Source organism: Diabrotica virgifera, chromosome 5, assembly GCF_917563875.1.
Source record: "Diabrotica virgifera virgifera chromosome 5, PGI_DIABVI_V3a".
NCBI lineage: Eukaryota > Metazoa > Arthropoda > Insecta > Coleoptera > Chrysomelidae > Diabrotica > Diabrotica virgifera.
The window spans coordinates 83,717,277-83,742,946 of NC_065447.1; the positions used below are offsets into that span (position 1 = coordinate 83,717,277).

Consider the following 25,670-nt stretch of genomic DNA (forward strand, 5'->3'; position numbering starts at 1 on the left):
TATCAAAGTCGTCTAGATGTTAGAAATTAAAATAATTAAGTCGTCGGAATGATTGCTGAAAGTTGTGCTCGACCATCAGTATCATCAACAATTACCAATGCGTATCAAGAGTCGGGAACATTTTTGCACGGTTTCAATTTTGAAAATGCCTCATTAACTAATTGTACTTTTAATATTACTATAAATAAAAATGATGTTTAATTGTTGTTAATGACATTTGTATTGTTGCTTTGTGACATGTTTCATATTGTTGCCATGACAACATTTTTCCCTCCGCCGTAAAGAAATGGGAAAAAAAACTGCTGCCGGCGGAGACATCAAACTTTGACAGGATCAAGTTAGATAAGTAATGTCATCATTATTTGACGTTTGAAGAAAAAATTATTTTCACATAATATTTAAAAGTCAGATCAGTAGACAATTACAATGGTTTTGAATCGTCGTCATGGAAACCAATATCGTCGTTGTGGTAACCCTTATATTATATTGAAAGTTTGGTTTTGACAACCTTGTCAAAGAATTCATTTGTGTATTTTCGCTTCTAAATAAAAATTGATATAACTCTATTTTTTTTAACTCCGCTATCGCGTCGTTCGGGTCAACGGCAGTCTCGTACGTGAAAGTATCACTTTCCGTACTAGTTAGGAAAATAACTATTTCTATGGATGCTATACAATGTGCAACTTTTCTCACTACATACCTACATTTAAAACGAAACATTTCTCACGCAGTGAGAAAAGTCGGCCATTGCAGTGAAAAATAATTTTTCTCATTGGTTCTCCGCCGGTTTCCATATAAGCCGTTTCCATGGTAACATGCACAATACAAACATAATTATTTTTGTCAAACAAAATATGTTGAAGCAAAACTTAACCAGGATTACCTTTAAAACTGTTCAAATATAACTGTTAATTATAATTTTAAGAAAATAAAGCATATAAATATTAAGAATATTAAATACCTACATATGTGTATATGTATTTTATTTCAATTTAGGCATATCATATACCTAAAAGCTCCTAAATTATTTAATTTTGAAGTATGAACTCTTGACAAAAACGCATCCATAGAAAAAGTACAGTGTACAATACGTGAGAAAATGACATATTTCTCCCTCGCTTGAATTGCGGCACTCGCTTCGTCTCGGCTCGTGCCAACAAACTTTGCGCTCTTGATAAATATGTATTTTTTTCTCACTTGTTGTACAACATACTATTTCCTTACAGCAGATTTAGAACTTTAAATTTGACAATTGAATATTTTTGTTTCTGTAGTTACAAAACCTGTATTTGGTGGCGAATACACGAATCACGAATATTTGAGACGAAATAATAATATCGCACACCTAGATCTAAAGAGAGTTAAGTCAAAAATATGTGAAATTGAGTTAAGCTCACCATTTAATTCCCTGTACGGATACCTATCGATCAATAAAAGAGATTTAAAAATATGTGCAAAATTCAACGCTAGATGGAACCTAGAGTCTCTTTTGTTGAACGAGCGAGCCAGATCCCACCGCGCATAAATGGGAACAATGCTAGATGCAATCAGAATTACAAGCGGAGTGCAAGTGTGCTCCGTAAAAAGTATGGAGTTATTTTGAGTTGTACCTGTTTAGTTGAAATTTGAAGCAGTATTATTTTGAGTTGTCACCTTTTAAGTGGTTAGCGCTAATTACAAAGATACAACAATTTGAGTTAAACCTGTATCGCTGGCAAGGTAAGTAAAGCTTTTATTTTTATTTTTAGTTGTTACCCTACTCTTGAAACATTTTCGATATTGTAGTTTTGTCTGTTTTGCTGAGTCATATTTGATACTTCCTTTTTTCTGTAAAATCTTATCAAAATTAAACTTATTTCGTTATTGGCGATTCGAGTTTGTAGGTCGTAGTACAGTTTAATGTTTATCTTACCATTAACAATATTGGTTCCTCTTTTACTGCCAATTTTTCAAGTTGGATCCCTTCAGATGGTTTCTGACAAATTTATCTTTACAACATAGCCAAAAAGATTAAACATGTTTTTGTGGTCTTCTTACATGACTCTGTAGGTTAGTAAAATAAACATTGTATATTTCAGGAAAACAATGAATCGCCGGCGATTGTTAGTAAGTATTGTAGAAGAACAGTATAAATAAAATATCACTCCTATAGCTTCTAGTCAACATGCAACCGTGGAAGATAACTTGAAGATGTCATTAAGTGATAAAGTTCCATCCAAAGAAACTCATGCTGTTTTGACACCGGTTAATACATCTATCCCTAGCACATCTAAACAGCAGCCCCGGACTATTATATTTCACTTATTTGGAATTTGGAGCGATGAAAGTGATATTGACAACTATGGTAAAGATCCTAAGTTGCAATTGTTAAACAAAAATGCGCACCCACCTAAGGTCGTACCTTCATTATCATCGGTTACTTGATCCAGCAGCAGCAGCTCCAGTGCATCGGATACCGAAGATGATAGTGACAAAGTTGGTCCAGAAGGTGTTATGGTTCCTGAAACTGCTACTGAGATTAAGATAGATAAACTACCCTGTCAAAATCTAAAACACTAATTCCAGCAAAAATGGTTGGACCACCCTGTGGAGACAAACGTCGCCTAAAATGCAAAGATAAAGTGGACAAGATGTCGAGACAACAGAACTTGGAAAGCAAAAAGAATTCTTAGTACGCCACTCGCAACAAATAAAGTCTAAATATCGGTACTTAAGTACACACAATTTTAGAGCTCTCAACAATCCTTTTTACTTTGAGATTAATTGATCCAAAATACAAATATGCAAGGTATTTTTAAATAAACTTTTGATTTGCGCAATAAAGCGGTAAAAACAGCATATTCGAAGAAAACAGAATTAGGTAATATTCAAGCCGATTTAAGAAGAAGAACTTCGTTCTAAATAAATGAACAATGCCTCTTCAAAAGAGGGGCAACTACAAACTTAATTCACCAACACAGGCTCAACTCAAGTTAGTATAACAAATCTAAATATATTAATAAGCAAAAGGGAAATAATTCAAAAATATCGATTTTTAGCCTTAAAACGTGTATTAAACATTAAAGTACTTCAACATAATATTCTGGTGTATAAATAAAGCAAACCATGAAAACAAAACACTCCCGCAGTGCACATGGACACCGAAAACAGTTTTTCGTGTTTTCTGAAAAAAGTGCTTTTTTGACTTAACTCTCTTTAGATCTAGGTGTGCGATATGTCTATTTGAAAATTTTAACATGTTTATTTTAAAATAATTTAAATGTCCGATTTTCGGAAAAATAGTATGTATACCTTGTAGGAAAAGCCACATTCCCGGACTCTGTATTGCCTTGTCTCGGCTTGCGTCTCGACGGCAATCTTTACATCGTCCGAGAATGTTAAGATTTTCCTACTAGGTACACAACTACTATTATCTAAAAGGAAGACAAGTTATTACTCAATTTACATTAAGTACAAATTAATATGGAAAGGGGAGTTGCAGTCATTTTTTTAGTTTAAAGTCCTCTCCATATTCGAAGGATTCTTGAGTCCATAGAAAAATATATGTATGGCAAATAGGAAACGTGTGCCCCTAAAAGATAAAATAAATAAACGTAATCTCGGAAAGTAAGCAGTATAGGTTAAACAAGAATAAAAAACCGCTAAACGCCGTAAAAATGAGTGGCGCATACAATATTCCAGCTACAAAAGATCTGATATGAATATTATGTGGCGCGAAAATGTATTTTCATTGTGATGCAAAACAAAATTCTAGTTTTAGTTTAAAAGATTTTTCCATAATATTTGCTTTTGAAGTAAACGCGCCACAAAAGAGTAACTTTGATACAGTTTGAATTTTGAAACTCTTTTGTGGCGCGTTTACTTCAAATTTAGCAAATTTTATGGAAAACTCTTTTAAATTAAAACTAGAATTTTGTTTTGCATCAAAATGAAAATACATTTTCGCGCCAAGTAATATTCATATCAGATCTTTTGTAGCTGGAATATTGTATGCGCCACTCATTTTTACGGCGTTTAGCGGTTTTTTATTCTTGTATCAGGAGTTTTTCAAAGTTATTTATAAATTAATTGTAAGAAGTTGAATGCAACATTTCTCGATTACACGTTAAGTTTTATAAATGGTCGCCTTTGTCGCATTACCTCCCAAATTATCTAGTGTCCATCGAATGTACACTAGATTTTTTTTCTATTCGAAATAGATTGAAAAAGATATTGGGATGGCCGGTAAATAAACTCGGATTGCCCGTTGCCATATCAAATTTAGCGTCGTAACAACTGCAACTACATAAACGGGAGAATCGTTAATTATATTATACTTTTGTAGCTTAATGACTTCTAAACGGCTTAACCGATTTTGATCCCTAAACATGAGTTTGAAACATATTGACAAGTAATATCTGATGCATCGAAGGTCAAGTAAGATAACTGAAGCTATTACAGGAATTATTGAGCTTGAAAAACCGTTTATCCCATAGATAATAGATTTGATCATACTTATGAAGCCTATTACTTAAAAATTCGAATTTTCCCGAATATGAGGTATACACCGTTAGATTTGTCTGGAGTCCTTCTACAAATGCTCAGTTATTGGCCTAATTCGTATTTTGAAATTTTGAGTAATTGTCGAAAAACCAAAATTTTCAAAGTTTAGTTTTTCAGTTTTTCGGCTACACTGAGCCGAGTATATGTCTGATCCTGACGGCTTACACACCATTTGAAAGCTTAACTCAACTATATTAATTCGGTGTATTTGAGGTTCTCCTGTCTCTTCTTGAACCGAAGATATAATCCCCAAAAAATATGCCGTTTTGTACCTACCAAGTTCTATAGCTGGCTTATGGGTGATCAAAAGTCACAAACTACACCGGTTCTGAATCGGCCCTGACCCCCTCTTCAAACACAGAAAAAAATTCAGATCGTAAATTTTCCACACACATACATACATACATACATACATACATACATACATACATACATACATACATACATAAATACATACATACATACATACATACATACATACATACATACATACATACATACATACATACATACATACATACATACATACATACATACATAGACACATACATACATACATACATACATACATACATACATACATACATACATACATACATACATACATACATACATACATACATACCTACATACATACATACATACATACATACATACATACATACATACATACATATCCACAAATATTTTCCCTTTTTTAAATAGAATTTGAGTCATATTTCTGAGCTCGGTAACTATTGAATGGTATAACCGATTTTCAAAATTAGATAAGCGTTGGAAAGGTAATGATCAGTACTATTAGAGGCCGCAAAGGTCGACTTAAACTTTCGAAATTTTTGGGAGTTTTGGGGACGAGAACGAAAAACAGACCCTAAATAGGAAGGGCCGTAAAATCCACACCCTTGGACCAAAATGGATGGTTGACATATGAATGGGTGAGTCATTTCCTGAACTTTAAGATGGGAGTTAGCCCAATTTTTAATTCAGTCAGATTTAGAAAATCGAAAATTTCGTGTATATAATATAGTGTCGCGTGTAGGGGGGTGTGCTTAGCAAAAACGCCGTATCTGCAAAAATCTGAAAAAATGAAATTTTTACTTTTTTCTATCCCAAATGTGCATATATATCTTATTTGCTTACTAAAAATGACGTAAGTTAAGCCAAAACACATTAAACACACCGTGTCTTATGCCGTATCCTGTGTAAATGTATACGAATTCTTAAACTAAAATTGATTTTACTCGAATGTGGTGTCTCTGCAGATACGGCGTTTTTGCTAAGCACGGCAGTGTAGGTGTGCGCCACTGGCGAGAACTACCGTTCTCTGGTAATAAGTTTTTAACGTAAACCATACAAAAAAGCACCGCTAACCTACATTATTATGCTTCCAATTGGATTTTTCCATTTTTTTTATTTATTGGTTTTTTAACCTTAACTTTTTTATTTTTTATATTAGAAAGTTTGTTAAAATTTTTTTTATTGGTTTTTATAAGACCTTTAAGACCATTAATATTAAATCCTTTTAAAATCCTCAGTCGCAAAAAGAGGTGACTTTGAAAGGGTTGGTAAAATTTTCGTAAACCAAGTTCTTAAGAATTAAACAAGCTACATTTTCATATCTAAACATTTTTTTGCATCTCTGATGCTAATCTTTCTATTCTGAAGAAAAGGGCGTGTTTTATCAAACTACAAAAATTCGTTATTCGCTTTTAACTCCAGTTTTTTAAAAACCAATTATTTTAAGCAGGTCAAACTTCTGTAATCTATTAAAAATACATAAATAAAAAATACGGAATAAGGTCGATGACTAATTTTAATTAGGGTGGTAATTAGGGGGTTGTTTCCGATAACTTTTTGACTGAAAAAATAGGGACTGGCATTCTTTTCATTATAAGTCACTTAATTTTTAAGCTACATACTTTATTTTTTATTTTTGAAGATAGATCTTTTTAAACATTTAAAATTAGTTTCTATAAGTTATCCTCGAAAAATGCATAGTTTTTCCGTCTTTTGACATTGAAACTATGTACATGTAATATTTAGAATTTGACGAAGAAAAGCTAACATATAATAAAGTACAGTTCGATTACTATTGGTCTTAAAGAAAATAAAAAAAAACACTTTGTTTCTTTTTTAAAAGGTATATATTCGTTAAGTAAAGTTGTTTTGATAAAGCAAAAACTTTTTGAGTTATTAGCAGAAAACTGATGATTGATTTTTTCGATACGAAACTAACACTTTCGATAACCAATAAATCGAAAACTACTAATTTTATCAAAAAAATGAATAAAACATTTGTTAACAATAACAATAAAACACTGAAAACGTTTGTTTTCTATACTTCCACAAAATTTATTATAACTAAGTGACTACAGCTGTTTCGGCAGAGTGCCTTTCTCAAGTCGAATCCATCAAAACATTTGTTGCTTACAATTAATGTTTTTACCAACATTTGCGGTCAAAATATAATAAACAATTTCCACCCCAAGATGGGGTGGTAACCACCCCATCGTAAAAGCGTCTTTTGGCATCATATAGATTTTGATCCTTGGACTTTCCACTACTTTATTGTCCTTGGACTTTCCACTACTTATTGTCAAATTTTCAAGCAAATCGATCCATTCTGTAAAAATTACGAAGTGAAAAGTTTCAGTTCCTGGACTAATTATGCTTTTGGAGCTCTATAACTTTTGAACGGCTTAACTGATTTTGATCAATAAACATGAGTTTGAAACGTATTGACAAGTAGTATCTGATGCATCTAAGATTAAGTATGATAACTGAACGTATTACATGAATTATTGAGCTTGAAAAACCGTTTTTCCCATAAGAAATAGATTAAATCATATTTATGAAGCCTATAACTTAAAAATTCGAATTTTCTCAGATAGGTATACACCGTTAGATGAGTCTAGAGACCTCCTACAAACGCTTAGTTATTTGGCGCAATTCGTAGGTTGAAATTTTGAGTAATTGTCGAAAAACCAAAATTTTCAAAGTTTAATTTTTTAGTTTTTCGGCTATGGTGAGCAGTGTATATGTCTCAGCTTGATAGCTTAGTCACCGTTTGAAAGCTTAACTCAACCCTATTAATTTGGTGTATTTGCAGTTTTCCTGTCTCTCCTTGAACCTAAGATATATACGCCCAAAAAATATGCTATTTTGTATCTACCTACCTCTAGCGGGCTTACGGGTAGTCAGAAGTCAAAAATTACACCGGTTCTGAATCAGTCCTCACACCATCTTGAAAAACAAAAAAAATTCAGATCGGTGTAACTTTTCCACACACATACAAACATACATACATACAAACATATCCACAAATATTTTCCCCTTTTTAAATAAAAATTGAGTCATATTTCTGAGCTCGGTAACTTTTGAATGGTATAACCGATTTTCAAAATTTGATATCCATTGGAAGGTACTATCAGAAGCCGTAAAGGTCGGATTTAAATTCATAAGTACTATTAGAAGCCGTAAAGGTCGGATTTAAATTTTTGAAATGTTTGGGAGTTTTGGGGACGAGAACGAAAAACAGATCCTAAATGGGAAGGGCCGTAAAATCCACACCCTTGGACCAAAATGGAGAGTTGACATATGGATGGGTGAGTTTTTTCCTCAACTTTAAGATGGGATTTGGTCCAATTTTCAATTCAGTCAGATTTAGAAAATCGAAAATTTCGTGTATATATAGTGTCGCTTGTAGGTGTATTGTTGTTGGGGTTGTGTGTCACTGACGAGAACTGCCGTTCTCTGGTAATTTGTGAAAAAAACAGTACATAGTTTAAAAAATAAAAGCTAAAGATATTAAGAAGGATAAAGGTGGATTAAAGAAGATGCGTGAGGAAGGAGTTAACTTAGAGTAAAAACAATTCTCACAAGTCCCTTTGACAAGACTTGAAACGTCGAAACGCGTGTAGGAGAATGGTGGAATTTGAGCTGAAAAGAAGTGCAATCGTCTTTATTCAACATAAAGAGTGCAAATGATAGTGATTTTTAAGGATAAATATATGGTACTGTCGCCAGGGGTGGTACAACGGCCTCCTTTATTTAGATGGACTTACCCAAGTTTTTTTATGTATTTTGCAAAATTGAAAAACTTGCAAAATTACAAAAAAGCGATTTTGCGCAAAACAAAACATTTTTATATATTCTTTGGGTCATTCTAAGCAAAAAATGTCCTTACAAGTTTTTTCGTAGGATGCTTAATTCTCGAAATTAACGCGGTTGAACTTTCAAAAAATCGAAAAATTTTATTTTTGAAACCAAATAACTTTTGATTAAAAAATAAAATAGCAATTCTGCTTACAAAATTTAAAAGTTCAAGTCAAATTATACCGGTTTTGGTTATTTGCATTGCTAAAAATTAATTTTTATTGTTAAACAAAATTATAAACAAATAGTGTTTGAGTGTTTTGACGCGTGCCCAATGCATGCGTTTTAATGCATGCTTCGTAGAAATTGCCTGTTTGCAGGCGCTTGCACTTGTACCTACTCGTTCGATTTGAATGCGAAATACTAAATGAGAGATGCATTGAAATAATCACTCAAGCACTATGTGTTTATAGCTTTGTTTAACAATAAAAAAAATTAATTTTTAGCAACGCAAATAATCAAAACTGGTATAATTTGACTTAAACATTCAAATACTGTAAGCAGAATTGCTATTCTAGTTTTTAATCAAAAGTTATTCGGGTTCAAAAATTGCAATTATTCGATTTTTTTTTAAGTTCAACCTCGTTTATCTCGAAAACTATGCATCCTACTAAAAAACTTGTAATGACATTTTTTGCATAGAATGACTCAAAAAATACAAAAAAATGTTTCGTTTTGCGCAAAGCTTATTTATAATTTTGCAAGTTTTTTGTTTATAACAATCTTATCGACATCCGGACCAACTGTTACCAAAAAAATGCGTGTTCTACGGGTCAAAAAATACATAAAAAAACTTGGGTAAGCCCATCTAAATAAAGGAGGCCGTTTTACTTCCCGTCCTGGCGACAACACTAGTAGATGTATTGTGGGAATAAAAGGTTATTTCCAATATTGTCCAATAGCTTCCAGGAAGCTTGAATTCGAAGGTGCTTATTGAAAATGGCGAAGATAGCCAAAAGGTTTGAGCAATAATAAAATATTTTATTTATAACAGACCGACAAATCCACGAATTAAAATATTTTCGACCCATAGTAGCATACGGAGTTAAATTCTTTGACGCAGTAATAATTTTGTAGCTCGTGAATTAAATAAATATAATGATTTATATACCTACTTTTCGAACGTGAAATCTCTGAAATAAGCTTGAACTAACTGCCCTACGTTGTCGCAGAACTCCATGTGAAAGTCTCCTTCGAATACTCGCCTCTGCCTTTTTGGTACTCGTTCCGGATTCGTGGCGAACCTCTCGACATCCGCAAATATGTCTATTGTTGGTTCCCTGAAGATCCAGTCGGTTTCGTTCCTTGAAATCACCTTCAAAATAAAAAATAAATCTTTAATCATCGGTGTAAATTATAGTTCAGAAAAATAAGGAAAAAAATATCCTGTTGGTGACACAACCCCCTCCAGACCGAAACCAAATTTTTTGAACAGTATGGACATCTATAATAATAACCTATATGTCTTCTGCAGCCGATTTTGATGATATACAGACATAGTTATAAACAAATGAAGATAAAAAAACGGTAAATTTTCGCTTTTTTCGTCTATAACCAAAAAGTATTTTAGACAAATTTGAGAGTGAGAAACTCATAAATCGTATAAAAAACTTTAATATGGCGTTCGCTGAGTATGTCTATCCTTATTTGTTGCTTAGAAAATTGCAAAATAAGTCATAAAATTTGAGATTTTATAAATGTTCATAACTTATGTAAAAATTAAGTTAGAATGTTCTTATTACATGGAATGCTGAAACTTCTGGTGCTTAAATCATACCCTATATTTCAAAGCAATTGGTCAAATAGTTTAAAAGTATTTAATTTGTTTATCCCAAATTAATTCTTTTTTGCAACGCTATAAGTCAGAAAATGATGAAGTTAGTCTAATACTTTGGATAGTTTATGAAAAAAGAAGATTTATACCATTAATTTAATTAAAAAAAAAATGACAAAAAATAATTCTAAATACTGCAAAATTTTTTGCAAAAACATGTGATTAAAAAAAGGGGGGGGGGGCTAACTTCGTCCCTAATTGTCCTAGGACAATTGTTTTTCTTTCTAAATGTGTATAAAAATTCAGTCTAATTGCAAAATAATTTTACACTGTTTAATAATTATTTTCCTAACAAGTGCAGAAAGTCATACTTTTCAGCACGCGACTGCAGTTTGCCGAACGACGCGAAGCGGGAGAACACCCGCTTCGCGTCGTTCGGCAAGCAGTCGAGTGCAGAAAAGAGACTTTCTGCAAGCGTTAGGAACAACGACGATTCAAAACCACTGTTATTGTCTACTGATTTGACTTTCGAATATTATGTCAAAATTATTTTATTTCATCGAATTCTCGCGTTAATTTCATTAAAACATGAACACAATAAGATATATTTGAAATAGATTAGTAAATAATATCTAAATATTAGTTTATTGCATGTATTATAATTACAAGGCCATATTAACGCCTGTGGAAAAGTAAAACGCGTGCGGAAAAGTAAAACGCGTGCGGAAAAGTAAAACGTGTGCGGAAAAGTAACACGCGTGCGGAAAAGTAAAACTTTCTAAACTAAAATGCGTGCGCGAAAGTAGATATTTTTGCACGCTCGTAGAAAAAATTACTTTTTGTCATTTTTTTCTAATTAAGTCAATAGTATAAATGTTCTTCTTCCATAAACTGTCAGAAGTCTTATTGTAACCTCATAATTTTCTGACTTATACATAGTGTTGCAAAAAAATGAATTTGGGATAAACAAATTAAATAACTTTTAAACTATTTTTGACCAATTGCTTTGAAATTTAAAATATAATTTAAGCACCAGAAGTCCCAGAAATTCGTGTAATAAGAAGGTTCCAAGTTAGTTTTTACATAAGTTATGAATATTTATAAAAACTCAAAATTTATGATTTATTTTGCAATTTTCTAAGCAACCAATAAGGATAGACATATTCAGCGAACGTCATATTGAAATTTTTTAGACGATTTATGAGTTGCTTACTCTCAAATTTGTTTAAAATGCTTAACTTTTTGGTTATATACGAAAAAAGCGAAAATTTACTGTTTTTTATCTTGATTTGTTTATAACTATGTATATCATGAAAATCGGCTGCAGGAAACATAAAGGTTATTAATATAGATGTCCATACTACTCAAGAAATTTGGTTTCGGCCTGGAGGGGGAGGTGCCACGAGAAAAATCTTTTTTCTCTGGACTATTAAATATTCTATATATAAATGATTTGGACTAGCTGGTTAAAATAAGGTCTTAAATGTATAATAGTCCAAGCTGTTTGTGAGAAACAGGTCGATTTCAGGATATAATTTAGGAATTTTTGAAACCTATGAGGCATTGTAAAAGACAATGTCAGAAATAACTTGTACTAAAATGTAACAAATAATTTTGGGTTTCTATTTATTTATAACGTTTTAATTTAATAATAATTTATTATATATAAAAATTTAATGAAAAATCCTTTGTAAAAGGTATACATTTTTTTATTAAAATCCTTTTAAGGGCTACATCACAGAACGTTTTCGATTTTTAACAAAATCATCATCAGTATTTAGAAATATTTGATCTCAAGATGAGTCACCAAAGAAATACCACAGTCAAGTACCCTTGACGTTGGCGATTAACATGGCGAAACTGTCTCTGTCTCGAGCTATTCTAAATACGTGTTCTGCTTTCTTTATTCTCGTCCACTCCCGGATATTCTTCAACCAAGAGGCCTGCTTTTTACCAATTCCTCTTGTCCTTCGATTTTATATATCATAATAAGTTGAAGAATATTATACCGGTCTCCCCTTACTACGTGTCCAAAATAGGCCTTCTTTCTCTATTTGATGTTGACCAAATACCAGAGTACTTCATTTAAATGCTATAAAAATTTGTTATAATTGCATATTTGCTTAAAATTTCATAGGATGGATAATATTTATAAAGAATTAAGCCCAATTCTCATTAGACGTGCAAGGAACCGGACCGGCAACGGCAAGGCACGGGCAAGGTTTTCGGAGTCAATTCGCACTGCTAAATGCTTGCCGCGGGATAATTGCTTTGTGTAGTGAACAATATTTAAAAATGGCTTTATTATTACACGAAGAAACAGAAAATGGAAAAAAATATTGCAGAAACAGAAAAAGACGTTTTTGAGTGCATAAAATGCTAAAGAAACGCAATGCAGGAGGAGAATTTGCGTTACACTCCAAACTTTTAGACGATCAGACAAATTTTTTTAAATTTTACCGAATGACAATGAACGAATTTAACAAATTATTGGCGCATATTGAGGGACCTCTTCAAAAACAAACGACTTCTTTCCTCTATCCTCTATCGTCAATATGAAACTGATTTCAAACAACTACGATTTCAGATTGCTTGCCTGTAAGGTATTCACACTTGTCGTGACCTGCACGGCACATGCTAGGCAAATACTGTCTCGAAAGAACGTCGCATACAAAGCCCGTCGGTTACCGGTGCCTGGTATGCACAATGTGAATTAAATCCCGTGAAGTTAATAAGATTTTACGTAAAATATATCTTACCGAGCCGATGCCTATGATGCAAGGCACTTGCCTTGCATGATAGCGAGAATCAGCCTTTAGGCTCTTGGGCATAACATGAGTCCCCCATCACTTGGAAACGTGGGTTGCTAAACAAGTACAGTATGCGTCAAAATAAACAGTACTGAATTGAATATTGAAATATTTTTGATTATTTATATATCTAGTATACATGATATAGCCTTGCAAATATTATTCACGACGACGCACGTTTCCGATAAAACAGATGTTAAAGATGCCCTCTGGCCAGTGGCGGATCTACAGGGAGGGAACAAATTGTTCAAATATAAAATTATATTAGCTGACATGAAACCGAAGCCGCAGAAAGACAAATTTAACCCAATAAACACGCTAGTTAGTACAATTAAGGGAATATAATGCCTACAAGTTATTATTAATGTCTTTTATGTACTCTGAGTTGATCTTTTTTACGTCTTTTGGTTGGTTTTTCATTGGAAGTTCCCCCTAAGGCAAATTTCCCCTCCCAAGGCAAATTTATAGATCCGTCACTGCCTCTGGCACAAAAAATCTTTAATTGTAGTCCGAAATTCCGAAATGTCAGACGGTGGATATGTCTGACTCCTTCAGCATTCCCCATATGTACGCATCTGGGGGCGTTAGTTCTGATGAGTGGCAACTCCCAAAATGATCGCGCAGTATTCGAAGAGACTCCCTGGCAGTGTGACAGGTTGTCCCGTCCTGCTGAAACTATTGTTGATTTTAAGGTTGGACCGTTTTCGTGACCTTTTTCTAAAAAACTGAAAAAATTGAAAACCATTTTGAAGCACCTAACATTATCTCGACATTCACATACGTTATAACGAAGTTCGGAAACCATTCAGTACGTTCCGCTTTTCGGCGCCTTACACATACAAATTTGAGACATACGAATTTCAGTACTGTTTATTTTGCCGCATACATACAATATGTCTCTACATGAAGACTGTTAGATGGCAACTGGAGTTGTCACTTAAAGCCGTATTTTACTTTGCGAAAAGATTTTAATATGAATTAACTATCTACACTACAGCCAACTCCCGCTTTTACACAATGGATTGCAAGATTCATAAGTTATTATTATACAAGGTGTCCCAAAAGTAGTGGAACGGTCGAATATTTCGCGAACTAAACATCGGATCGAAAAACTGAAAAATACGTGTTCAATAATTTTCAAAAATCTATCCAATGACACCAAACACCAACCTCCACTACACCCCCTGGAGGTGGGGTGGGGGTAACTTTAAAATCTCAAATGGAAACCTATAGATTTTCTTGCAGATTTGGATTCGTTACGTAAAAGTAAGCAACTTTTATTCAAGACATTTTTTCGAACTGTGGATAGATGGCGCTATAATTGGGAAAAACGATTTATCCTGATACCATGGGTAAATTATAGAAACGGTCTAATATCTCGAGAAATACACTTCCAAATGAGAAACCAAACAAATTTTTTTAATACTTTTCGAAAACCTATCGAATAACACTAAACATGACCCTCCAACCCACCCCCTGGAGGTGGGGTGGGGGTAACTTTAAAATATTAAATAGCAACCCCCACTTTTTATTACATATTCGGATTTGTCATGAAAACTAAGCAACATTTATTCGAAACATTTTTTAGAATTGTTGATAGATGGCGCTTTAATTGGAAAAATACGATTTATTAGCGCCATCTATCAGCATTTTTAAAAAATGTTTCGAATAAATGTTGCTTAATTTTTCATGACGAATTCGAATGTGCAATAAAAAGTGGGGGTTGCTATTTAAGATTTTAAAGTTACCCCCCACCCCACCTCCAGGGGGTGGGTTGGAGGGTCATGTTTAGTGTTTGTCGATAGGTTTTCGAACCTATCGAGATATACGAGATATTAGACCGTTTCTATAATTTACCTATGGTATCAGGATAAATCGTTTTTCCCAATTATAGCGCCATCTATCCACACTTCGAAAAAATGTATTGGATAAAAGTTGCTTACTTTTACGTAACGTAAATCTGCAAGAAAAACTAGGGGTTTCCATTTAAGATTTTAAAGTTACCCCCCACCCCACCTCCAGGGGGTGTAGTGGGAGTTGGTGTTTGGTGTCATTGGATAGATTTTTGAAAATAATTGAACACGTATTTTTCAGTTTCTCCATTCGATGTTTAGTTCGCGAAATATTCGACCGTTCCCCTACTTTTGGGACACCCTATATACAGTGCTAGTCAAAAGTCCGTACCCCCCTCGTATCTTTTGAACGGTTATACCTATAATAGTGAAATTTGGAGTGAGGAAATAAACGGACGTAAGCTTCTTAACTAGTTATGACAGGTGACGTAATAGTGACAGATGACGTTACAGAGCCACTGTGACCGATAATTTTAAATGGGACCTTATAGCAAGTGATACCTCGTTTGAAAGGTATTTAAAATACCTATTCAGTCATACTAATTTTTTTGGGTTTAAGTTGATTTTGATTTTGGTGAATAAATTAAATAAATATAATATTGTAGTTTCGAATTTAATTAATAAAAATTCAAATGTCCGCCTATAGATTTTTTGTCAAAAAAGTTGACGTTTTTTAATTCTCTAGTAGTTTTTACGTCAACGTCAACCTGTTTGACAAGTAATCATAGGCGGAATTTTGAATTTTTATTAATTAAATGCGAAACTACAATTTTATATTTATTTCATTTATTCATCAAAATTTGCTTAAACCCAAAGAAAATTAGTATGACTGAATAGGTATTTTAAATACCTTTCATACGAGGTATCACTTGCCATAAGGTCCCATTTAAAATTATCGGTCACAGTGGCTCTGTAACGTCATCTGTCACTATGACGTCACCTGTCATAACTAGTTAAGAAGCTTACGTCCGTTTATTTTCTCCCTCCAAATTTCACTATTATAGGTATAACCGTTCAAAAGATACGAGGGGGGGGTACGGACTTTTGACTAGCACTGTATAAAATAAATCATACTGCCGTATTCTAAAATAACTTACACCATCATAAAATATAAAACAATAGTATAGACGTATGACCGGATCAAATTAACAATGCAATGTTCATTATTTAAAAAATCATAATCAAATTTAATCATTAAAACAAAATATATTGTGAAATACACAAAACGTAATCCTCTGATTTACGTTAAAAACATTACTGTATTTAACACTTCTATTACGCCAGTCAATGACAGCTAAAACAGGATATTACCTCAGAATTCTATCCACCAGATTTAAAAGCATCATTTTACTTCTACAATACCTTTTATTATAGTGTTATTTATATGTTCAAAAAGTTGGCCGTGTTTAAAATGCCATGGTTTTTGAAAAAAAAAGATCAAATTATAAATTAAAATTTTCCTTTTTCTCCATACCTATAACTCAAAAATGATAAATAGATACAGTAATGAAAGAAAAAACAAAATTGTTATCTGAAAAACACTACATTTTTGTACTGTATCTTTTTTCGTATGTTATTATTTTCGAGTTACATGGAGAAAAAGGAAGATTTTCAAGAACATTTAAAAATGCGCTCTATAATCTGATCTTTTTTTTTAAATCATTCATTTTAAACCCGTTCAACTTTTTGAACATTGAAATAACACTTTAATAAAACGTATTGTAGAAGGAAAACGCTGCATTTAAATTTTGGTGGATACGGGGTTAAATATACTTCTTATTTTTATTACTGGAATGACCGGATCATTATACGACCGTCATTTATAAACAGCCGTATAGTCCATGTGGTGTGGCCGTTCTCATCTGAAAAATGTCGGTTTATTTGTGGATTCCTATTCAAAAATATCCACTTTAAACAAATCTGAAGGGTGCCGGGCGGAATTTTTGGGCATAAATAATTGTTTAAACAATTTTTTTAAACAAATACAAAAGATCACCAAAAAATATTTTTCTAGATTTTTGGGGTCAATCTAAACAAGAAAGGTATCCTGTGATTTTTCTCAAAACGTTATAGTTTTCGAGTTATAGGCGATTTAAAATCTGGAAAATGGGAAAATACTTATTGTAGTTTAAACATTCATTTTCAAGATTCTGCAGACTGATCGGGTCTAACTTCAATTTACACCGTTGATATTTAATTCACAATAAAACACTGAAAACTTTTGTTTTCTATACTTCCACAAAATTTAGTTTTCACAACTATGTGACTACAGCTGTTTCGGCAGAGTGCCTTTCTCAAGTGATACAATTTACAATGTGTTTGCCTTTTTAAGTCTCTAACTGAAGAGGTTGAGGAGTGGGGAGCTGTTTGTCTCGAGTTGGTCATTCAGAATTATATCTGTATTTTTCAGTTTATTAATTTCCATAGATTCTAAAAAAGATAGCTTAAGGCCTTTATTTTGGATATGCAGAATTTGAAACTTTTCATTGAAAGAATGATTATGATCTAGAAGGTGAAGTGCGTATGTAGAAGTGTCTGTTTTTCTATTGTTGAAAGCCCTTTTGTGTTCTGCTATCCGTTTGCCAAAAGTTCTGCCAGTTTGACCGATGTACGTTTTCGGACAGTCACAAGTTAGTTTATACACACCACTCTGTAGTTGCTTTCTCTTTCGGCTTTTATTGTTCTTAATATATTTACTTAAGTTGTTGTTAGCTCTGAAAGCTGGTATTATTCCTTTCTTTTTTATGTATCTGGCTATTTTTGTTGTTATCTTGCAAGTATATGTGAGAGAGCAGAAGGTACTGGGTTCTTTCTGTGGTGGTGGATACACTAATTTCAGGGCTTTCTTATGGAGTTTTTGATTTAAAATTTTGTTAACTGTTTGTTCGTTATAGCCGTTGTATACTGCTATTTGTTTAATGATGTTTAGTTCTATCTCGAAGTTATTTTTTGTCATGGGAATTTCTGTCAGTCTATGTATCGTGCTATGGTAGGCTGCTAATTTGTGTTGTGTAGGATGGGATGATGAATTGTGTATAGTTGTGTCAGTATGGGTAGGTTTATGATATACGGAGAACTCATGTTTGTTGTGTAGTCTGGTAATCGTTACATCTAGCAAGTTTATGGAATCATTCTGTTCTGTTTCTATTGTAAACTCAATATTACTATGAAGTGAATTAATGTATGATAGAAATTGGTCAAGTTGTCTGTTAGTTTCTGTAAAGCATACTAGTATATTATTCACGTATCTCCACCAATATAAGAACTGTTTAAATACGGGATGTTTAGAAATTGTTGTTTCAAGTTGGTTCATAAATATATCTGATAGTAATGGGCTTAGAGGATTACCCATAAAAAGTCCTGCACTGTTGTTTGTGTATATTTGATTATTGAATTCTATCAGATATATTTATGAACCAACTTGAAACAACAATTTCTAAACATCTCGTATTTAAACAGTTCTTATATTGGTGGAGATACGTGGATGATATACTAGTATGCTTTATAGGAACTAACAGACAACTTGACCAATTTCTATCATACATTAATTCACTTCATAGTAATATTGAGTTTACAATAGAAACAGAACAGAATCATTCCATAAACTTTCTAGATGTAACGATTACCAGACTACACAACAAACATGAGTTCTCCGTATATAATAAACCTACCCATACTGACACAACTATACACAATTCATCATCCAATCCTACACAACACAAATTAGCAGCCTACCATAGCATGATACATAGACTGACAGAAATTCCCATGACAAAAAATAACTAAACATCATTAAACAAATAGCAGTAAACAACGGCTATAACGAACAAACAGTTAACAAAATTTTAAATCAAAACTCCATAAGAAAGCCCTGAAATTAGTGTATCCACCACCACAGAAAGAACCCAGTACCTTCTGCTCTCTCACATATACTTGCAAGATAACAACAAAAATAGCCAGATACATAAAAAAGAAAGTAATAATACCAGCTTTCAGAACTAACAACAACTTAAGTAAATATATTAAGAACAATAAAAGCCGAAAGACAAAGCAACTACAGAGTGGTGTGTACAAACTAACTTGTGGTGACTGTCCGAATACGTACATCGGTCAAACTGGCAGAACTTTTGGCAAACGGATAGCAGAACACAAAAGGGCTTTCAACAATAGAAAAACAGACACTTCTACATACGCACTTCACCTTGTAGATCATAATCATTCTTTCAATGAAAAGTTCCAAATTCTGCATATCCAAAATAAAGGCCTTAAGCTATCTTTTTTAGAATCTATGGAAATTAATAAACTGAAAAATACAGATATAATTCTGAATGACCAACTCGAGACAAACAGCTCCCCACTCCTCAACCTCTTCAGTTAGAGACTTAAAAAGGCAAACACATTGTAAATTGTATCACTTGAGAAAGGCACTCTGCCGAAACAGCTGTAGTCACATAGTTGTAAATAATAAATTTTGTGGAAGTATAGAAAACAAAAGTTTTCAGTATTTTATTGTGAGATAAAATGAACTTCCATCAAGTAACGGTCGAATCCATCAATGATATTTAATTGTTAATTATGCGTGTCAATCCGATTTTTTTGCCGGTGCGGCGCGCTCTTTTTAAAAATCTCCTATTTTTGTCCTAAAAATATATTTTCTAGATTCTTTTGGATATTCTAAATAAAATATGTTTTTTGTTATTTTTAGAAAAAGTTAACAGTTTTATATTAAAATTATGAGCGATTTAACATTCGAAAAATGCGCATTTTCGGATTTTAAATCGCTTATAACTTTAAAACTATTAACTGTTGAGCAAAATTACAAGAAACCTATTTTATTTAGAATATCCCAAAGAATCTAAAAAATATATTTTTCGGGGGAAAACAGGAGATTCTTGGAAAGAGTGTGCGCAGCACCGGCAAAAAAATCGGGTAGACACGCCTAATTAACAATTAAATAACAACGGTGTAAATTGAAGTTAGACCCGATCAGTCTGCAGCATCTTGAAAATGAATGTCTGAACTACAATTCAAGTACTTGGCAACCTCAAAAATACTAATTTAAATATGAGATTTTAAGCCTTTAAAATGCGTATTTTTGCATTTTTCAGATTTTAAATCACCTATAACTCGAAAACTATCAATTTTTGAGAAAAACTACAAGATACCTTTCTTGTTTAGAATTTTTTTTTATTTGCTAAGTGCTACAATCTGGTCTTTGACCAATGAGTAACTTTTTATCTATCCTATCTTACTAACTACTTAATATCTAAGAGTCACCCTTTGATGTCTTCTTAGTTGTCTTTATTATTACTGGGGCACTTTTTGCTTGCGCACTATCACACAAAGTTCTGCTTTTCACTTTATCACGCACTGCACCAAAACGTTGCTTGCACTCTAGTCGCGCAATGCTCCGCTATTAGCTTTGTCGCACTACACCAACTCGTGAGGTTTGGTCCTCTTCATTCTTCTTTTCTGCTTTGTTTAGAATGACCCAAAAAAAACCTAAACCATTATTTTTCCTGTCAAAAAAGGTGATCTTTTGTATTTGTTTAAAAAATTTCTTCCCAAAAATTGCGCCCGGCACCCTTCAGATTTGTTTAAAGGGGACATTTTTGAATAGGAATCCACAAAGAAACCGAATCAGAAATTTTTTCAGACGGAAGCGGTCTCACCACATGGACTAGTAAGAAACTCTTACCGACGAGGTTGCGACCGACTACCACAGGTGAAAATGCCAACATCCACGGAGAAATCCAGATAAATATATAAGTCAATTCGCTAATCTGAGACACAACTGTATACGTTACAATCACAATAAAAATGCACTATATAGAAAAAACAAGCCAAGACACGTTGAATGTTCGAGGAGCGCTCCCAAGTCATGATTTGGGAGTGCTCCTCGTGCTTGTTTACTTCTACTGCATCTTTATTGTGATTGTAGTGTAGACAGCTGTGTCTCAGATTAGCGAATCGACATACAATTTATTAGAGCAGAAAAGGTCGTCCATAGAATCATAGTAACTGACATCTAAGAAGATGTTATATTAAGAATGGACGTAATGAACTTGCATGGATTTCAATTGGATTTTAAGAATAGAGTAATCAAAGTGGGCAACAAGGAGGTATTTCTTCATCCACATGATGACACACTGTGCTAACAGTCATTAAAGAAGATACTGCTGTGCCGGCGAGATGTCAACCCCACAACTTACATTATGTGACTATTCTTGGACCCAAATTTTAAGAAAATGAAATTTCCCAGTGAGACAATAACGATGAACGTTGAGAAATCAGTAAAGGCTGTGGTATAAATTATTTTAGAATTCCAATCTATGAACAAGGATTGTTAGGATCAAAACAGCCTAAATGTACTTGCTAGCTCTGATTTTAACATATTTTTTCCACCAATCTTGGTATGTATAAATTAAAAGCAATTAAAAGAAAATAGAAAAGTATGCAGGTAACTTACCTTCATGGATAAAGTGAGATACCCGTATCTTGTGAAGAGATCTATCGATTTTCCGACCTTCAACTGACTGTCTTCTGCTTCTTGAAGGGCATTCGTTGATGTTAGCCAAAGCGACGTTACCAGCACGAGCAGCATCGCTCGGCCCCACATTTTGGTGGACGCGGGTTCCTGCAATAGAAAACAAATTTGGTAAATATTTTAGATTAGAGTAGAGAATTGTATTGTAAGGTAGTGTAAGAGCTTCCATGCATCAAGGTCTATGGACATCTTTCGTGAGCAACCTTTTTTTGGTTGTTTGAAGTTTATGTACCGATTAGATGCCTTGTTACTAAGTAATGCCTGTTTATTTATTGTCTTTATGTCGCTTATTATTTCTTAACGATTGCAGCACATCTGACGAATGCCAATCCGACTGACCCGAGAATATATTTAATAGAAAAGTTACCCAAACCCATGTCCGATCAGATTCGAACTCACGACCAACGGTTGACTTCCACGCAGCCCAATATGCTATTAAAGCGATAAAATTTACTTTTCTTGCCCTATAATATACAGGATGTTTGTTAAAGAATGGGCCATAGCTTCACCTTAAATTCCTGAGCTTAAAATAGGTCATTTTAAGCTAACTTAGTATGAAAGTTGATAATAACCGAAATACAGGGTGTCAAAGTTAAACTTTTATTTTATTTATTCTTAAATATCTCCTGACTGGCATGGTATAACAATACGAAACACTCAAAAAAATTTAGTTCATAATATTGATTAACAGTGATTATTGAATAGTATTTCGTTGTAACAATTTAATTTTTTGTTTCAACGAATTTTTAGACATTGATGATTGATGAATGTATTTGGTTATTGTCACAATGATTGAATAATAATTGTGAAAATAACTAGAGTACATTAATCAATAACATTCAGCCAATAAGTTAGTTTCGTATATTTAATAAATAATGTTAATTCTGGCAGCAACTCACTTTCTTGATTTCGTAGATGATAAGCAATTACCTTGGTTTATCGTGATAACGTACATTTTTCATTAAAACAATGTACAAATGTTGTTAATATAGAGTGATATTTGATTATTCCATAGATGTAAACTGCTTGTTGTGACAACGAATGCATTAATCAATCTACTACTGCGTTTAATAACCACAATCAATACGTTCATGGTAACAATAAACGCAGTTGTTGAAACAATAAATGTTTTGCTTGACCAATTAAAATGTAACGGCTTTTTCTTATCGTGATACCCCGACTTTCTCTGTGCTACCATTGTTTAAAAAATAATTATTTGTTAAACAATGCTGTTACCTCTGCCGAAGTGCCGAATAATTTCATTTCGTTTCCAAGTGTAGTCCGTACTGGAAGATAGTTTTCGTGTGTCTATTATCGTATTCATTTCTTTCGAATCCTGAGAAAACTAATTAGTATTTTAAAAAAATTTAAACACAGAATAAAATATTACAGTATTATCGAGGGTCTGAAGTCCCTGAGAACTTCTATAATGATTATTTTAATAAGTCACAGGGGCGAAAAAGAGAAAATTTGGTTGGATTTCTAATTTCAAATAAGATCTTATATATACCATTCGAAAGAAACTTTTTGTTAATTCTAAGGGACTTTCAGCTCTCGGTAATAATGTGATCTTTTATTCTGCGTCTAAATTTTTCAAAAATACTTATTAGTTATCCCAGGATTCCAAAAAAATGAATGCGTTTAAAAATAATTCGATTGAAATTTTGCACCTGCGCTCGCAAAAAGGATTAAAGTGTTATACATTTTTGGAATCACTATTTCAAACGCATTTAAATGAGCTGTCACACGATGTACTTTCCCACTTAAAAAAATCAAAGTTGTGCCTGTCACCTGAAGAGGGATCGCGTAAAGTTCGGAACATTGATGTTATATGCTTATGTTCTAAAATAAATAAGTTAATAAGTGGGGTAACACTTATTCCAGCGCACTGTATAAGTGAAATAATATTATGAGAAATCACACAGTGTAAAGTCCATTAGGTTTAGGACAAAAAAGGGGGATTTGCAAAATTATTAATAATAAATTAATATCATACATTGAGCTAATGCATTCAGTAATTATTAATATAAAATACGTTCATAGTAGGAATGAACGAAACTGATTGTAGGAATGAATATATTTGCTTGTAAGAATAACCGTATTTATTGTGGGAATGAACGGAATTAATTGTAAGAATAAACGGAAATAGTTGTAGAAATAAACGAAATTTATTGGATGCATGAAGCAGTATACGTTAGGAGAAATAACACTGTTATTGACACAACGAATAGTCTTACTCGGTCAATTAACGACGCTATTGTTTTAATTAATAGTGTTCGTTGACTCAGTGAACAGTTTTCGTAATATCAATAAACGTAATACATTGGATCAACTAACGAAAATAATGAATTGATGAACATCGCTTTGTTGTTTCAATAAAACCAAGAATTGGACAAATTTTAAGTATTGCTTTTGTTGTCTGAATTAAAATTTTTATTAATATTACGTACCTTTTTAGTTGAGTGAATTTGGTAAGCGGGGGTTTTCTTGGATGTGAAATCTAAATTCGCCACCAAAAATGATGTATTACCCAGAGGGCGCCACATACGTCTTTCAGCGCTCATTTAATACGTTCAATTTTTTTTATCCCCCACTCTACATACTTTTTAAATCAAAACTTTTTTTCTCTTAATATTTTTACTTCAAAACGATGTACTACATTCATCTCGCTAAACTCAACTGTTTTTGAGATAAACGCATTTTAGATCTGCGAGACAACATAATTTTTTGCATAATATCATTGTAGTTACACCATAGTATGCAAAAAATTATGTTGTATCGCAGATTTAAAATACGTTTATCTCGAAAACAGTTGAGTTTAGCGAGATGAATGTAGTATACCTTTTTTAAATAAAAATAATAAGAGAATAAAATGTTTGATTCAAAAAGTATGTAGAGTAAGGGATAAAAAAATTGATCGTATTAAATGAGCAGTGCAAGACGTATGTGGCGCCCTCTGGGTAATACATCATTTTTGGTGGCGAGTTTAGATTTCTTATCCCAAAAAACCTCCGTCTACCAAATTTCGTGTTGTTATCCCATGCACGTCAGGAAATATTAAAGAATAAATAAAATAAAAGTTTAACTTTGACTTTCAAAGCTATACAGCAATACAGAAAACAGATAACATCTGATCATTAGAATTCTGAGCTCCAGACTAAGGTCTGATCTTGTAAAAAATGTTTTCATATTCATGAACGTTTTCCTCGCATGTGCGGTTCTTGATAGGATTCTTTTTGGGTTACACTGGCTATTGACATTTGCTCCCAAATATTTTATGGACGTTACCTGCTCTATTATTTGTCTACATCTTGTTTTTCTATCTTTCGTTAATTGTAAGCACAAGCATTATTGGAATATTGTCATTGCAAAATTACCTTTCAGTGCCAATAATTTCATATTACCATCATCTGTCTTAATCACCGGACTAAAATTTCTGTCTCAAAATAGTTTTTTGGTTTGTAAAATATATTAGATTGTTGGTAAAGATGACATATTAAAAATTGATGTTGAGTTCTGGTGTAGGTAAAATCAAACAATATATTCAAAAACAGATAACAATGGATTCAAAGCAATTTCGTTTGTTGATTTATCACTGTAATTCGATGGGAAACGATACCATCCAAACTAGCCATAGCTTTAAAAGTGTTACCAAAATTCTATTCCATCGGTTACAACAATTAAGTGATGGTGTGCTGATTTGAAAACGCGTTAGTACCGACACATAGAAATGAAAATGGAAAACATAGAATAAAATGGAAAGGTTATGGCCTCTATAATATGTTGAACCCGCAAGGAATTATTTTCATTGACTATTTGAAACACCGGAAAACGATCAACCACGACTACTACATTGATTTACTTGACCGTTTGAAGAAATAAAACGCAAAGGGTAGGCCTCACTTTTGAAGAAAAAATTGTTGTTTCACCAAGTCACCAGGGCAATGCACCGTGTCACAAGTCGATGAAAAATATTACAAAAATGCACG

General features: G+C 33.0%; 1 protein-coding gene across 3 annotated transcripts in view; it reads right to left on the reverse strand.

Moving 5' to 3' along the window:
• The window catches only part of LOC126885045 (torso-like protein), a 238,061-nt gene that overhangs the window by 79,592 nt on the left and 132,799 nt on the right, over nucleotides 1–25,670 (reverse strand). For all 3 annotated transcript variants that reach the window (XM_050651475.1, XM_050651474.1, XM_050651476.1), the window contains exons 2-3: nucleotides 21,604–21,771; nucleotides 9,813–10,012 (exon numbers count right to left, since the gene is read on the reverse strand). In XM_050651475.1, the coding sequence (XP_050507432.1) occupies nucleotides 9,813–10,012; nucleotides 21,604–21,753 (350 nt within the window). In that variant the 5' untranslated portion in view covers nucleotides 21,754–21,771. The remainder of the gene's footprint in view (nucleotides 1–9,812; nucleotides 10,013–21,603; nucleotides 21,772–25,670) is intronic.